The following is a 16,198-nucleotide window of genomic DNA, read 5'->3' as shown; positions in this document are numbered from 1 at the left end:
TCCCAACTCCCTACTCAAGCAGGAGATCCTATACAAGGGGTGTCAAACTCAAGGCCGATGGGCCGGATCTGGCTTGCTGGATGCTCACATCTGGCCCGTGGGGCCACCCTGGAAACAGTGAAGGACCAGCCTGTGGTGCCTCTGCCAGTGAAAACAGAGTTTAAGAGGGCTGCGTGCGGCCCTTGGTGAGCTCCGTTTTCACTGGCAGACGGTTGCAGGAGGCCGTCGCAGCCAGAAACAAAGCTTGTCATCAGGTCTCTGCCACGCATGTGCGGGGGCATGCAGGAGGGCCACATCAGGGGTGGGTTCTAAATTTTTTTACTACCGGTTCTGTGGGCGGCTTATTTTGTGGGCGTGGCTTGATGGTCAGGTGACAATTATTTAGGATTTAGCAGAGGTACTGGTCTACCAGGCTTTTAACTGCTTGCAGAGCTGTATTGATCTACCCATTTATTTTTTTGCAGGCACTGATCTACTCATGTATTTTTGCAGGCACTGATCTACTCATGTATTTTTGCAGGCACTGATCTACTCATGTATTTTTGCAGGCACTGATCTACTCATTATTTTTGCAGGCACTGGTCTACTCATGTATTTTTGCAGGCACTGATCTACTCATGTATTTTTGCAGGCACTGATCTACTCATGTATTTTTGCAGGCACTGATCTACTCATGTATTTTTGCAGGCACTGGTCTACCCATTTATTTTTGCAGGCACTGATCTACCCATGTATTTTTGCAGGCACCGGTCTACTCATTTGTTTTCTTTTAACACTGATCAGCTGTAAGGCGGCCCTTTGAAGCCCCGCGGCAAGAGTTTAAACAGTTTTTTTTCCCTCTAGCCATCAGCTGGGACTCAGGAGGCAGCAATAGATTGGGGGTGGGGCCAAATAAAATGTAAGACTAATGTGGGCGGGGCAGGGGGGGGCAGAACCGGTTCGGTGACATCATATCGTCACCGCTACCGGCTCGGGAGAACCGGGCCGAACTGGAAGGAACCCACCACTGGGCCACATGTGCATGCGCGATGGCGGGACACGTCAGGAGGGGCACACATGCGCAGGGATCATGCACACATTGCATCTTGTGGGTTTGGGCGTGTGCGCACGCACGCGTACGCTTTGGCCACTCGGTGCAGAAAAGGTTAGCCATCACTGCTTTATTCTATTAATATGCTGTCAAAAACAAAACAATTTCACCCAAGGGGCAATCAAAATAAGCATCGTACCAAGTTTAGCTTGATTAGGGAAAGAGAGATTTTATCTACTTACATTCTGATATTCGATTAGCAGGGTTCTAATGTAGTAATCGGTTCGGACCTGTTCAGCTTCCTAAACAGAGAGAGAGAGCAGATTAAAATTTTGCCCAACTTCACTTAGCCTTACATATTACACTCTCCAAAAAGCCAACTTCAAACCATGATTTATAAAGCTCGATGGAAGCAACAGTAAATTTTGCTCAGGTTGACCAATCTATCCAGGTGTGTGCAAAACATCAAATTGCGGCAGTTTAAAAGTGGAAATAAAAATCTGCCAATCTTCTACATTGCATCAGAATTGACAAGAGGGGAAATGTCAAAAGATACCCATAGCGTGGTTTCTTGTTAAACTATAATCTGAATAAGGCTTTACAATTCCTCTTTTTTTTGAAGTATAATTTTGAAGGGAAATGCTCCATTATTAATGCACGTGTTTTTTTTATTCTAATCTATTGTTTGAACAAGGTATCAATGCAGCTTTAAAAATCTGCTTTTGCTTCTCACACAATTATTAATCTATTCAACGTAAAAGCACTTCAGAGCCACTCGTGACTAATTCATGTAACTGCAGAAGAATGCAAAGTTAACACAACTATGCACATTAAGCACAAATTACAACTTCATTAAAAAGGCTACCATTTATAAAAACACTTACACAAGAAATGTGGAACGGTCCAAACGAAATACTTTCTTCTCCATAAACTGGCCAGTAACGTTCACATTTTTTCTGTTAGTAAAATTAGCAGTTTTTAAAAAAAATATATACACACTTTGAAAGGCATACATTTAAGACTTTTTTTTTTTTAATTTGATTTATATGCCTGGACTTTACCTGGATAAAACCCTCCTACTAATCTTTTTAGTTCACAGTCTAACTTTCTTGGTTTTTCACATTTAAATGTTTTCGAAAACTTGAAATTTCAGAGCAAGGTTCGGATCTGACTTGGGGTTTGAAAATTCAGCAGTGTACGGATGTTTAATAAACTGGTGATTTACGTGGCACAATAAAATACTCAATGCTATTTGATTTGAAACAGACTCTTGAGACGTCAGTAAACAAAATTAATAAACTAGTTGTGGTCTTCTCTAGGGATTTTTTTTGTCACTAAGTAAAAACCATTTAATCAAGTTCTAATTTTATTCTCCCCCGTAGCAAATTTGGTAAGGAAATGAATGTGATTCATACATACCCTTCCCATTTCAAATTCCCGACAGGCCATTACAATAATCTGGGGAGGAAGAAAAAACAAAACAAAACAAATGTGTCTACAAAACATTGCCAAAATTGTTGCCAATACATGTGCGCAAGTTGTATTTTGTATCAACTGAAGCTTCCATGTAACTCTTCAGTCCTACGGACTTCAAAGGCACAGGAAATCCTCACCTTACGACCACGATGGAGCCCAAAATTTCCTTTGCTAAGCGATTACTTTTTTAAAAAAGACAATTCAGTGAGTTTTGCCTCATTTTATGACCTTCCTTGCCACCGATTGTTAAGCGAATCACCACAGTCAAGTTAGGGACACGGCTGCAAAGTGAATCGGCCTTCCCCGCTGACTTTGCTTGCCAGAAGGTCGCAAAAGGGAATCACGTGACCCCGGGATGCTGCAACCGTCATAAATGTGAGTCAGTTGCCAAAGTGTCTGAATTTTGATCAGGTGACTGTGGGGATGCCACAAAGATCGTTAACTGTGAAAAACAGCCGTAAGTCATTTTTTTCAGCGCCGCTGTAACTTCAAACTGTTACAGGAACGGTTGTAAATCAAAAGCTACCTGGATTTAAGATACTTACCGCTACATTGTACTCCCATATCATCCTCCAGAAATCAATGACTGTGTTTGCTAGTGGCCCCTGGGTAGCAACATACGCTTTTGGTCCATATACTCCCTGAAATTGCAACATACAAGCGAATATTATGACAGAACGAGACACGCTTTAAGACTGCTCTCACGCATTGTTCTGCCCCAGCTACGGACCCCAAAGAACGCAGCACACACAAAGTCTGTTACAAACCTTAGTTTACTAAATTAAATCAGTCTTTTTCAAACAAAGGCTGTTCATTAACTTTCTTAACAGCCTACAAGAATCCAAAGAATAAATAATCGTAATCTTACTAGGGTTGGCAGAAAGCCCAGAAGCAATTTGCAGGAAACTGATAAGAGAACTAAGATCCAGACGCGAAAGAGTATGAACAAAGTTGTTCCCTGCAAATTGCTTCAGTCGGCGTTCCTCCTTAAATAGGCTAAGGGAGTGGCCAATTAGCCCCAAGCCTTACTCTCGAGGAGACTTTATCCTGAGGAGCCACTCCTGCCTTTTGGCAGCTCTGTGCGCCCGTGCATCAAGAAGAGGCTCCTCCTCTTCTTCCTCTTCACTTATGGGAGCTTCTGGAGGTTCCGAAGGCCCTGGCTGAATCCTCGCCTCTGGCACCACATCTTCTCCAGCCTCCTCATTGTCCGACTCGAGTGCCAGCTGCACAGGCTGCTGGCGCAGCACACCAGCCTCCTCACTGTCGGAATCAGTTACTAGCTGCACAGGCCGCTGACGGGCCACAACATGCACAAAAGGCCCAACCAAGATTGTTCCAAAGATAGATGCAATCAAAAGTACGGTAGCTCAATTTTAAAAAAGGGATGCAAAATGTCAACAAGCTCTCCTTTTCAAACCGAAAGGAACATTTAAAGAAATCCTAGACCCGTGATGGCAAACCTATGGCACGCGTGCCACAGGTGGCAGGCAGAGCCCTCTCTGCAGGCACGTCAGCCACCGCCCCAGCCCAGCTCCACCGCGCATGCGCGCACACCTCCCGCCAGCCAGCTGGTCTTCGGGTCCCTGCCGCGCATGCGTGGGGTGGCGGGGCGCATATTGGTGCAGGAGGCTTTCCAGGCCCCAAACCTGGTCCCTGTGCCCCATTTTGGGCCTGGAAAGCCTCCTGCACCAACCTAGAATCCAAAACGGTGGGGGGGGGAGATATGTGGTGGGGCGCATGTGTGTGGGACGCACATGTGCGGGGGGACACATGCACGAGGGCGGGGCACATGCATGGGTGGCGTGCTTGCATTGCATTTGGGGGGATTCAGGCATGTGGGTGTGCATTTGCATGCACGTTTTGGGCACTCGGCACCAAAAAGGTTAGCCATCCCTGTCCTAGACAAATTCCAATTTTTATGAATGAAATACAAGTTCATAACAAACCTTCACATTAAAAAAAAATCACCGTTAACAGCCCAAATGTTCAGAGAGCGTTATGTTGTTGTTGTTTCCATCTACAGACTGCAAAATGTAGGAATTGTTTTCTTTAACTGATTGCTCTTCCTATGGGCCTCGTTTTCCCAAAGTTGAAACAGATTATTTTTTAAAAAAAAAAAAAGTCAACAAAATGAACATCCAATTTTGAGATTTCGTTTAAAGGACACAGGACGCTATTAAGAATTGCCTAATCTGGTTTTGAGAAAAAGGCACTACAGATGATCCAGAGCCCTAAAATCTAGCCCATAATAACAATTTTCCATTATATAAGCTGCTCATGGAAACACAAATGGAGCTGATGGATGACGTAGGGGTATTCCCTAAAGGCGATGCATTGCTAGTGAACCAGGAAACTGACTTAGGTAACTTTTCTTTACTGGATAAACAGAAGAGTTCTGTTCAGATCTTGAAGGATTTTATTAGAAATAACAAACAAAATGACAAATTTTACATTCTGGATACACGGAAAGGAAGGTTGACATTCTGAAAGATTTCTGGCTTAAGAAAACAGACGAACAGTAAACTTAGCTCTGGGACTCCTTTTTTTTTGAAGGGCATTAAAAAATAAAATCCTTAAAAACTTCGGGAAGGAATACAAAGTCAGCTTATTCAAGCAAGGCTAAAAGAAAGAAAAAAACATATATGATTGCCCTTACTGGACTTTTACTGACAATGAACGATTGACAAAATGTTTTTGATTTTGATTTTGGTGTGTGTTTTTTTTTTTACTTAAAAGATGTGCTGTGGGGTGAAGAGAGATTATATTGTATTTAGAGATGGTGATATACTATTAAAATTGTTTCTAAACGGGAAAATTACACTTTCTTTTTTCACACTTTTTTTTGTTTTTTACTATTTGCATTTTAGTCATTACTCTGTGCTTTGATTCTTTTCATTCATAATTCTTACGAAAATTGTTAGAGAAAAACAATAAGAAGATGCTTTGGGGATCCCGTTCCATTGCAAGAATAATACACATTATTGCTTCTGCAATATAAACAGACAGAACAAATGATGTTAATTTACTTCTGCCTTCTGGAAGAATTACATGTTAATTCATGATTAACGTGCTATATTTCCAAAGGCAGAAATAAAAAGGTTTCAAAATTTGCTTCTACTAGGCAACTTACATATCACATGCTAATAGCCGATTAATTAAAAGTTATTCACCAATACGTTTTATTCAAATCTCTTAACTAAGGCCTCTTATTCAGTTTCAAATTATCACACTCAAACAGGTTATTATTGCATATTGCTAAAATTAGAGATTTTATTTCCTTTGGTTTTGTGACTAATTTTGCTGCATTAGTTTGGCAATTATTGTTTTCTGTATTAATGGTTTACAAGGTCATCTTTTCTTATGCTTCTTTTGGGTTTTGGGAGGTTTTTTTTTTTTAGCTTCTTTGAATTCAAGCTCAACCACACACAATATTTCCATACCAAAGTGGATCTCCAGGCAGAAATTTAAGTCACGTCTTTTGAGGTATTCACACGTACGTTACCCGAGGTAATAAAACATTAATACGTACCTTAATAAAATTTGCATTGATGTAGTCCGAATCTTGGGTGGGAGTTTTTAACGTCAGCTTAACTCTGCTGTGATCAACTGAAATACAGATGATTTTGGAAAAATTACTTTGCAAGCTAAGGAGGTGTGCTCTCTAGCAAAAAAAAATAAATACCAATTATAGTCTTAAATAACAACTCAATTCCTTTAGCTAACCCTCAATATATGTGCAAATAGTCCTCAAAATACGAATACGATTGAAGCCGGAATCTCAGTTCTTGAGCAAAAAACCTGTTAGGTGAAATGGTCACGTGACTCCTTCAGTCAACAACCACAATCCCTTCTGGTTGCAGCCGTTGAGCTGTCTTCTAGGTCAAGGGTCACCAACCTTTCGGACCTCAGGGACCGCTAAATTCATAATTTTAAATCTCACGGACCACTAATATGATCTGCCTAATGACCGGCTGGGAGGGCGTGGCTAGGTGGGCATGTGACTGGGTAGGCGTGGCCAACTCGATGTCACTCGTGTCGAGGGACACCTTGCTGGCCATTACTTGCCCCTCCTTCCCCGCCACTCCTCGTCTGCCCGCCCGGGCTCCTTAGGGCCCCAACAGGAAGCAGTTGTTGGAGCTAAGCATCCACTATGAGAAAGAGTTGGCTCAGTTCAAGTTGGATCTGGTCAAGGAGGCGGCTCATTGAGGACTACGAGCGTAGGCTTTCCAAGCAGAGGGAAGACCTGCGGGAGTGCAAGGACAGGTACTGGCGCCTGGAGGCTCAGCAGGCTGAGATGGTCAGCCAATTCCAGGCCATGAGACAATCCCACTGGATCAAGGCTCTCCGGCTCTTTGCCACCAGCAGCGCTTCCCTCCAGTCTTCGCCCAAAGTACTGCACCAGGAAGCTGAAGCAGACCCCGAGTCGGAATTTCTGCCCCCCTCCGACCCACACAAAAAGGTCCCCGAAGGGGGAGACTCTCTGCAGCAACACAACCGTTCATTACACGTATCCAGCCCAGGGGCTGTAGTTTGAGGACCCATGATTTAGTGCAATATAAAAAAATGCAAATAATTTTTCTGCGGACCACCAAAATTTTCTCGCGGACCACGAGTGGTCCACGCACCACCAGTTGGTCACCGCTGTCCTAGGTCACTAATCAGATAGAGTAAAAAGAGCTGCTGCCAAAGGATTCCAACTCCATGTGGAGCTGAAATGCTTCCAGCAGGTTGATCTCAAACGTGTCTTCCGTGCACAGAGGGGAAATTCTTTTTTGGGGGGCGGGGGGGAAGGGGTGGAAGCTGCAGGAACAGAGCTAAAATCTTCAGGAATTCAGCTCTGTTCCTGCAGCCCCACAATAAGCCCCCCCTCCCCTTTCTTTGTGCATGAGGGGAAATCCTTTATGAGACAGCAGCTGAAAATTTCAGCTCCTTTCCTGCAAATAATGGGAAATTTCAGCTGCCCTCCCTCCCCTGTGCTGGCATCCCAACTGGCCTTCTGAGGAAGTCACAAGAGAAGATTACAAACCTTCTTGGCAACCGGCTGTAAGATGCAAATCATAACATTGTAAAGATGTCCCATTTTATGACGGGCTGGAAGCGCTTTACAAGCTGTAAAGCCATCTTTTCAAGGTCATTGCAATGGTGGAACAGTCATTAAAAGGCCGGTCGTAAATCAAGGACTATATGAGGTCTTAGCATCCCACTAATCTAATCACACAACAGGCAGTGAAAATAGATGCTACTTTATTTTGTTGCATTGATAAGAAGATAAAAAGCAGCCGAAGAAAACAAAACAAGGCAATTATCATTATTTAAAACGCCAGTACTACAGAACAGAAATATTTACATATTTAAACTTTCATTTTAATTCTAGTTAAACATTCACAAATGTGTTTTTTTTAAGCTATCACTTAAATATCATGTACGTTCAAATAAGATACGATCAGAAACTATATATTGTGCACCGTGAATATTCATTCCAGCTTTTCTCTCTTTTTCCCTAAGTTGTAAGAAATATGATTTTTTTGAAAGTAGATGGGCATATCTACTAAGCACATTAGTTTGGCTACAAAACTTAGTATTTTTTTTAACACTGGAAAGAGTTTTTAAATAGAAGATGCAAGCGTGGCAAACAGAAAAAGGATTAATTTAGCCAGATGAAACATCTTAGGAAAAATATTCTTTTTCACAAATAATTACCAACTAATTCACCTACATATAACACTATAAACATTGAAAGAAAGATCAAAACGTTATTAAAAAGAAAGAGATTCAGACTTACATGGCAGTATATCCTTATATCTGTTCTTTTTCACATTTTCTTCTTTTTCACCAGTGATGGTCGGGTAGATCTTTTCTGTTCTATATTTTGTTGACAACCTCCTCAGTCTCTATAATTAAAATGTTCTAAATTGTTACTTGTTTCAACGGCTCCAAATCCTTTTTTCCATGTAGTGTGTACTTCAAAGGAATAGTTTTCTCTATTTTCTTCTACAACCATTTTTCCCATGAACTTCTATATTTACATAAACTATAAAGACTCTCTCACATATACATCACGAACCACTTATTTCCAAATTTAGGGACAAGCTAATACAGGGAGAGGAAAAAAAGTACTCTACAGCAGTGGCCAAAATTGTGGAAACCTTTTGGGAAAAATGTATTTTTGAGGTTTGATGGCTAATAACACCACTTTTTTGGGGGGAGGAGTTTCAAGATAATCCTATTCCACTGCTGGAATGGCCTGGGAATAGCCCAGACCTTCTTAACCCAATTGAAAATCTATGGAGCCAACTAAAAAAACTTGTTAGTCAGAAACGACCCAGCAATAAAACCCAGTTAATAGAAGCCATCATTCAATCTTGGTTTCACATTAGAACAGCTGCAGAACTAAAAGACTTGATTCACTCCATGGGAAGACGTTGTAAGGCCATAATTCATGCCAAAGGTTACCCAACTAAGGATTAACAAACATGGTGATCATTTTTGTATATCTCGTTTTTTTATGGTGATCATTTTTGTATATCTCGTTTTTTTATGGTGATCATTTTTGTATATCTCGTTTTTTTTTCTACATGTTTCACTTTTCTTCTTTATACTGTAACTGCTATTCTAATAGCAAATCCTTCATCAAAGTTATTGCATTACATTCTTGATTAAATTATCTCTCCATTGATATATAATTCTATAGCACTACTCCAAAAAAAAAGTGGCGTTATTAGCTAGTTTTAGAAAATACACTTTTCCCAAAAGGTTTCCACACACTTTTGGCCACTACAGTAGGATTAGTTATCTAACTGCTTGGTTGCGTTCAAGAAAAAAAAATTACTGGAGCTATTGGTGATTAAAAATTGACGGTGTAACTTGGCGCCAAATGAGAGTAAGATATAACACACGGGAATGTTCAGAATTTTCTGACACTTGTTCTTTTTTTTTTTTCATCTGCTGAGCTTCAAAGAGGAATGCAGTCGTGTAATACAGTAAAGACTAAGAATAGAGAAGAATTTTTATTGGAATTGCTTAGCTCTCATCTTATCAGCTGTAACTGCGTAGATTCTAAGCCACAAAAACATACGCGATGTCATTTGCTAAGGGGGAACCCACCATATATAAAGAAAACGATATTTTGTGCAACAGAAGTTTAATAAATAAACGATCAGGCACTCCGAGAACAAGACTCGTAAATTGCTGGTGAATTTTGACATGAATTTTGGTCAAAGGGATAAATTCATTTTCAGGTTAAGCACGAGAAACTGATGTTAAGTCTCCTTCAAAAATAACATCCACCTTATGTCTCATTTATGCCAGGACCTTAAAGAGTTTTATACATCATCATTGTAGGTCAGGCTTCAAAAACCAAAAAAGGCAAAGCTCTTTACTGTTCCACACTTATAGACAGAATCTTGCCAAACTTAAGCAGGCTATCAAGCTCCATAAAGCACATACAGCAGTGTTTCTCAACCTTGGAAGCTTGAAGATGGGTGGACTTCAACTCCCAGAATCCCCCAGCCACCGCTGCTGGCTAGGGGATTCTGGGAGTTGAAGTCCACCCATCTTCAAGCTACCAAGGTTGAGAAACACTGACATACAGGAAATCCATGACTTACAACTGTTCGTTTAGTGACCGTTGAAAGTGACAAAAGCCCTGAAAAGAAGTGACTTACGACCATTTTTCACAGTTATAACCTCTGCAAGTATCCCCAGGGTTATGTGATATAAATCCAGACCCTTGAAGACTGGTTCATATTTATGAACCGTTGCGGTGTCTGCGGGTCACGTGATTCCCCTATTGCGACCTGCGGACGAGCGAAGTCAACGGGGGAAGCCAGATTCACTTTAACAACCGGGTTACTAACTTGTTCAACTGCAGCGATTCACTTAACGACTACGGCAAGAAAGGTCGTAAAACTTAAACTCACCTCACAAATGTCTCACTTAACAACAGAAATGTTGGACTCAATTGGGGTCATAAATCGAGGACTACCTGTAGTTTGGGAACTATTTGGGGAGGAGCTGTCTTCGCCCTCTTTCACTCACACAAATTATCTAAATCTGCATTGTCTCTTCCTCTTCCAGAATGCTCTTCTTCCTTTTCTCCTGGGAATCCAGACAACATCCCATCACATGGGATTACTGATTTCCTGGATGTCTGCCATTCCTCCAGCAGCTTAAAAGCGGCACACAGATAACTTTCTCCCATGTTAAATTCATTTAAAACCCACCCTTTTTTTGAGTTCTGCTTGGGAAGATACGTAAGGGGAGGAGGGGAAATGACACACATATGAACAAAGGTTGAATTATTTTTAACTGCAAGAATACAATTCCTGACTCAAAACTAGCATGATAGCAATATTCTCTCTTCGTGTTCAGGGAGATTAAGTCCAGCACCGTATAGTGCAGTGATGGCGAACCTATGGCACACATGCCACAGGAGGCACGTGGAGCCATGTCACCTGGCACGCCAGCTCAGCCCTAGCGCACATGCGCGCCGGCCAGCTGATTTTCGGGTCTTCTGGGCCCACCAGAAGTAGGGAAACAGGCTGTTTCCTGCCTCCAGAGGGCCTGAGGGTGGGGTGGGGAAGGCCCGTTTTTCTTTCTCACCTGGCTCCAGATCCTCTTTATGCATCTGGGGAGGGCAAAAACAGCCTTCCCCACCTCCTCGGAGGCCCTCCGGAGGCCCGAAACGGCTCGTTTCCCAACTTCCAGTTGGACAGGAAGTGATGTTTTTTGCTTTCCCCAGCCTCCAGAGCCTCTCTAGGAGGGCCTCTGAGGAGGAGGGGAAGGCTGTTTTCGCCCTCCCCAGATGCATAGAGAGGATCTGGAGCCAGGTGGGAAAGAAAAACAGGCCTACTGGGCCATCACATCCCAAGAGCGGGGGTGAGTGTCACGCACGCATGCGTGGGGCAGGGCGCATAGAATTATGGGTGTGGGCACATGCGTGCGCGAACCTCCCCAGCCCCCCCTTCCTGGCACACGATGGCAAAAAGTTTAGCCATCACTGGTATAGTTTCTAGAGGCTTCCCGAGGCAAATTTTTGAGGCACGTCAAGAGAAATCTTAATCCAGTTTGCGTAATTTTGGGCAGTGTTTTCTCAAAATCCAGCCCCAAGTGGCTTTTAGGCACAGCGTAACTTCTGTAGCCAGTTTTTCAAAGTGGTTCTGAAACCCTGCAACAGGAAATGCTACAACGACCGGCTTCATAAAATGAGCCTCTCGTATACCCATTGTTTCACACGACCCACGAAGGACTGTCTTTACAAGATACAGATTAATTAACCTACATTGTCAGTTGCTTGCAACTGCATTAGGATATTTTAAATGGGACAAGTCTTTCCAATAGTGAAAATAAACCCCTTTTTAGTACCATGTGTAATGAGCAACGAAATAGAACAGAACAGAATAGAATTCTTCCTTGGCCAAGTGTGATTGGACACACAAGGAATTTGCCTTGGTGCATACGCTCTCAGTGTGCATAAAAGAAAAGATACATTGTGCATTAGCTTAATTTTTGTCCACAAATGCTCAACTTTTCCATACGTGTGTATTTTATTTTTCCACTGAATCAGTGGCCAGATCAGCACAAGATACAATTCCTACTGAAAAATGCTACAACAGGCGTTATTATTTCTTTAAGTCCATTTTTAAGGGTTGAATACTCCTTGCCATATAACATATCTCCCATCTGTACCTGCTTGTATTAAAAGAAATTGTATTTCTGTACTGACGGACTCTTTCCTAGTGTACTGGGAATAAAGCAATATTAATCTAAAAAGGATCTCTGGGCTTTTTTTTTCCCTCTAGAAAGTTTATACTCCATGAAAGCTGCAACATTTGGGACCATAATATGAATTCGATCGTTTCAGCACTTTATAATCTTATTGTTCCCGAGCTTGTTTGTTTGTTTATGCATTCATTTTCATCCTGCCTTTTATTATTCTTTTCCTTTTAAAAATAATTCGGTACTGGAAGGAAGTGGGGTCATCTGTTTTCGCTCTTGTTTTTTCAGAATCAAAACCTGTAAAATGTCACTGATTTTCAAGCAGTTACTTACATCTTGTTCTTTAGCTTAATGTTTCAATGGAAGTAGGAAATATGGTTGAAAAAAATAAGGCGTAGAATAGATTGACTGATATTAGGAAGGAGAAGGAGAAGGAGGAGGAGAAGAAGAAGAAGGAGGAGGAGGAGGAGAAGGAGAAGGAGAAGGAGGAGAAGGAGAAGGAGAAGAAGAAGAAGGAGAAGAAGGAGAAGGAGGAGGAGAAGGAGGAGGAGGAGAAGGAGAAGAAGAAGGAGAAGGAGGAGGAGAAGGAGGAGGAGAAGGAGGAGAAGAAGAAGGAGGAGGAGAAGAAGGAGAAGGAGGAGGAGGAGGAGAAAAAGAAGAAGGAGAAGGAGAAGGAGGAGGAGGAAGTGGAAGAGGAAGAGGAAGAAGAAGAAGAAGAAGAAGAAGAAGAAGAAGAAGAAGAAGAAGAAGAAGAAGAAGAAGAAGAAGAAGAAGAATCATCCAATAGACCAGGGGGTTGGACTAGAAGACCTCCATGGTCCCTTCCAACTCTCTTACTCTGTATTCTGTTTTCAATCAACTGGAATGGCACGTCTACTTTTTTTCTAGTCAGACTATACTGATGTTAGCAACTTCTAGCTTTAAAAAAAAAATCCTTGTACACTGAAATCCAGGCGTTTCTTCAGAATAAGTCTTTTTTTCTTCTTCTTCGTTTGCCATTGTTTAGTCTTCTTCCTGATTCTCCCTTGGTGAAAACAGAAACAAACAAACAAAAAAAAAACCCACAAAAAAGACATGTATTCTAAGAGCGTAATCCACACTACCGAAATGTACAGGAAGTCGCCTTGCTGGGTTTTTTTTTTTTTAAAAAAAAAAGCTCATTTCTTGGACAAGACGAAGTTGTAACTAGGACAGTGAAGCCACAAGTCTTAACATTCTCCTAGAGCAGTGATGGCCAACCTTTTCTGGACCGAGTGCCCAAAGCACGCCCAAACCCCCAAAATGCAATGCGCACACAGCCCCCGTGCATAAGTGCATCCCCCCGCACAGGCGCATGTGGGCCCCCCGCACGTGCCCTGCCCCCACACACATGCACGCCCCCCTGCATGCGCCCCACGCCCCCACGCATTCACGGCAGAGACCTGACGACCAGCTAGCTGGCGGGAGGTGTGCGCACATGCGCAGTGGAGCTGAACTGGGGCACAGCTCGCGTGGCCACAGAGAGGGCGCTGTGTGCCACTTTTGGCACGTGTGCCATAGGTTCGCCATCACGGTCCTAGAGGGTCTTATTATTCTCAAGATGATTTCAAGTAAATCTACCACCTTTTGCCACATTAGATTTTAAGTAAAGCAGCTCGAATAACCTCAGGCAAAGGATCACACATCAACAGATATTCGCCCTGCCTCGGTATGACTAAGAAGGATAAACCAGACTTCACTTATTTATAATTTATTGTTACAGGCTGACCTCCATTTATGGCCCACAATTGAGCCCTCAAGTTCCGCTGCTAAGCCGGACAGTAGTTCAGGGAGCCGTGTCCCGTTTTATAACCATTTTGCTGTGGTTGTTAAGCAAATCACTGAAGCTCTTAAGTGAATCGTGCGGTTTTGGTTTCCCCCATTGTTGTGGCCCGCCAGCGGCCTGCGCAGATCGTGGCTGATCCCGACGCCGAGGAGGCTGGTGTGGGGTCGCGCCAGCAACCTGCGCAGCCGGCACTCGCATTGGACAGCGAGGAGGCTGGAGAGGATGTGGTGCCAGAGGCAGAGACTCAGCCAGGGCCTTCAGAACCTCCAGAGGCTCCTTCAAGTGGAGAGAGTGAAGTGGAGGAGCCTCTCCTCAATGCTCGAGCACGCAGGGCTGCCAAAAGGCAGGAGTGGCTACTCAGGAGGAAGAGGTCTCCTCGAGAGTAAGATTTGAGGATAATTGGCCACTCCCTATTGGCCTATTTAAGTTGCACGCAGTTAGTAATTTCTTGCTGGAAACAACATGTAATTATTACAGAGCATTTTGGAGAGTGAGTGTCTTATCGTATCTTGTTTTCTGGGCTGGTTGCCAACCTTTGCCGGACTTTGTTTATTCTTGGTATGTTAAAACTTTGATAAGGACCGTTGGTGTGTGTCACAATCCTTGGGAATCCAGAGCTGGGGCAAAACACCCATTGACTTTGCGTGTCAGACGGATGCAAAAGGGGATCACGTGACATCCCCACCCCCACCCCCCGGGACACTGCAACCATCATAAATACGAGACAGCTGCCAAGCATCCGAATTTCGATCATGTGACCGTGAGGATGTTGCAACAGTCATAAGTATTCTTACAACTCTTAAATCCCTTCTTTCAGTTGTAACTCTGAATGGTCATTAAATGGATGTTTGTAAGTTAAGGGGTACCTGTAGTAGAAACAGTATTATTATACGAACCAGGAATTACACTTTTGCATGAATAATGGTCTTAAGTTACAAAACAAATTAAACTTTAACAACCCAGTGTTAAAATAATAATTTGTAACTTGCCTACGGTGACAACTTTTATACTTGCCAAGAACGACCAATGGCCATAAATGTGAACAGCCCATTAGCAATAGATATCTGGAAGGTGCCAGAAAGAGAATTTCTTAAATTATGAAAGCAATTCACCACGACTGTGTCAGTACAACTTGTATTAATTACACTTGCCTGTTGTCAACAAAAAATTTTTGTTAGCAATTCCGGGAGACCAATAAAATACTGAAGATGTTGCCAGTTGCTTTAGTCCTGACTAGTGCTGAAATCCAAATTTTTTTACTACCGGTTCTGTGGGCGTGGCATGGTGGGCATGGCAGGGGAAGGATACTGCAAAATCTCCATTCCCACCTCTCTCTAGGGGAAGGATACTGCAAAATCTCCATTCCCACCCCACTCTAGGGGAAGGATACTGCAAAATCCCCATTCCCACCCCACTCCAGGGGAAGAATACTGCAAAAACTCAAGGAAGTCCAGTTGCCTCCTGAAAAAGCACCTTTGGGACAACCATGACCTGGATGACTGAGAACATCTACAGAAAAGAGAGAGAAAAAGGAAGGGGAAGGGGAAGGAAAGAGGAAGGGGAGGGGAAAGGGATGGGAAGGAAGAAGGGAAGGTAGAAAGAAAGGCAGAAGGGAAAGGGATGGGAAGGAAAGGAAGGCAGAAGGGAAGGGAAGGAAAGGAAAAAAAGGAAAGGAAAGGAAAAGAAAGGAAAAGAAAGGAAAAGAAAGGAAAAGAAAGGAAAGGAAGGGAAGGGAAGAGAAAGGAAGGGAAGGGTAGTGAAGGGAAGGAAAGGAAGAAGGGAAGGTAGAAAGAAAGGCAGAAGGGAAGGGAAAGGGAAGGGAAGGAAGGCAGAAGGGAAGGGAAGGAAAGGAAAAAAAAGGAAAGGAAAGGAAAAGAAAGGAAAGGAAAGGAAAAGAAAGGAAAGGAAAAGAAAGGAAAGGAAGGGAAGGGAAGAGAAAGGAAGGGAAGGGTAGTGAAGGGAAGGAAAGGAAGAAGGGAAGGTAGAAAGAAAGGCAGAAAGGAAGGGAAAGGGAAGGGAAGGAAGGCAGAAAGGAAGGGAAGGGAAGGAAAAAAAGGAAAGGAAAGGAAAAGAAAGGAAAAGAAAGGAAAGGAAAAGAAAGGAAAGGAAGGGTAGTGAAGGGAAGGAAAGGAAGAAGGGAAGGTAGAAAGAAAGGCAGAAAGGAAGGGAAA

At 42.8% G+C, this 16,198-nt stretch overlaps 1 protein-coding gene across 1 annotated transcript in view; it reads right to left on the bottom strand.

Annotated features, from left to right (window-relative positions):
• The window catches only part of PTPN12 (protein tyrosine phosphatase non-receptor type 12), a 60,529-nt gene that overhangs the window by 24,899 nt on the left and 19,432 nt on the right, over window positions 1–16,198 (bottom strand). Inside the window, exons 2-7 of the mRNA XM_034419080.3 lie at window positions 8,289–8,397; window positions 6,036–6,112; window positions 3,052–3,147; window positions 2,450–2,488; window positions 1,915–1,986; window positions 1,273–1,332 (exon numbers count right to left, since the gene is read on the bottom strand). Coding sequence (XP_034274971.3) covers window positions 1,273–1,332; window positions 1,915–1,986; window positions 2,450–2,488; window positions 3,052–3,147; window positions 6,036–6,112; window positions 8,289–8,397 — 453 coding nt within the window. The remainder of the gene's footprint in view (window positions 1–1,272; window positions 1,333–1,914; window positions 1,987–2,449; window positions 2,489–3,051; window positions 3,148–6,035; window positions 6,113–8,288; window positions 8,398–16,198) is intronic.

The sequence above is a fragment of the Pantherophis guttatus genome, chromosome 7 (genome assembly GCF_059756535.1).
Source record: "Pantherophis guttatus breed Tessera chromosome 7, ASM5975653v1, whole genome shotgun sequence".
Classification (NCBI taxonomy): Eukaryota; Metazoa; Chordata; class Lepidosauria; order Squamata; family Colubridae; genus Pantherophis; species Pantherophis guttatus.
The sequence above is the reverse complement of the archived record's forward strand: the minus strand, read 5'-3'. Positions and strand labels throughout refer to the sequence as shown.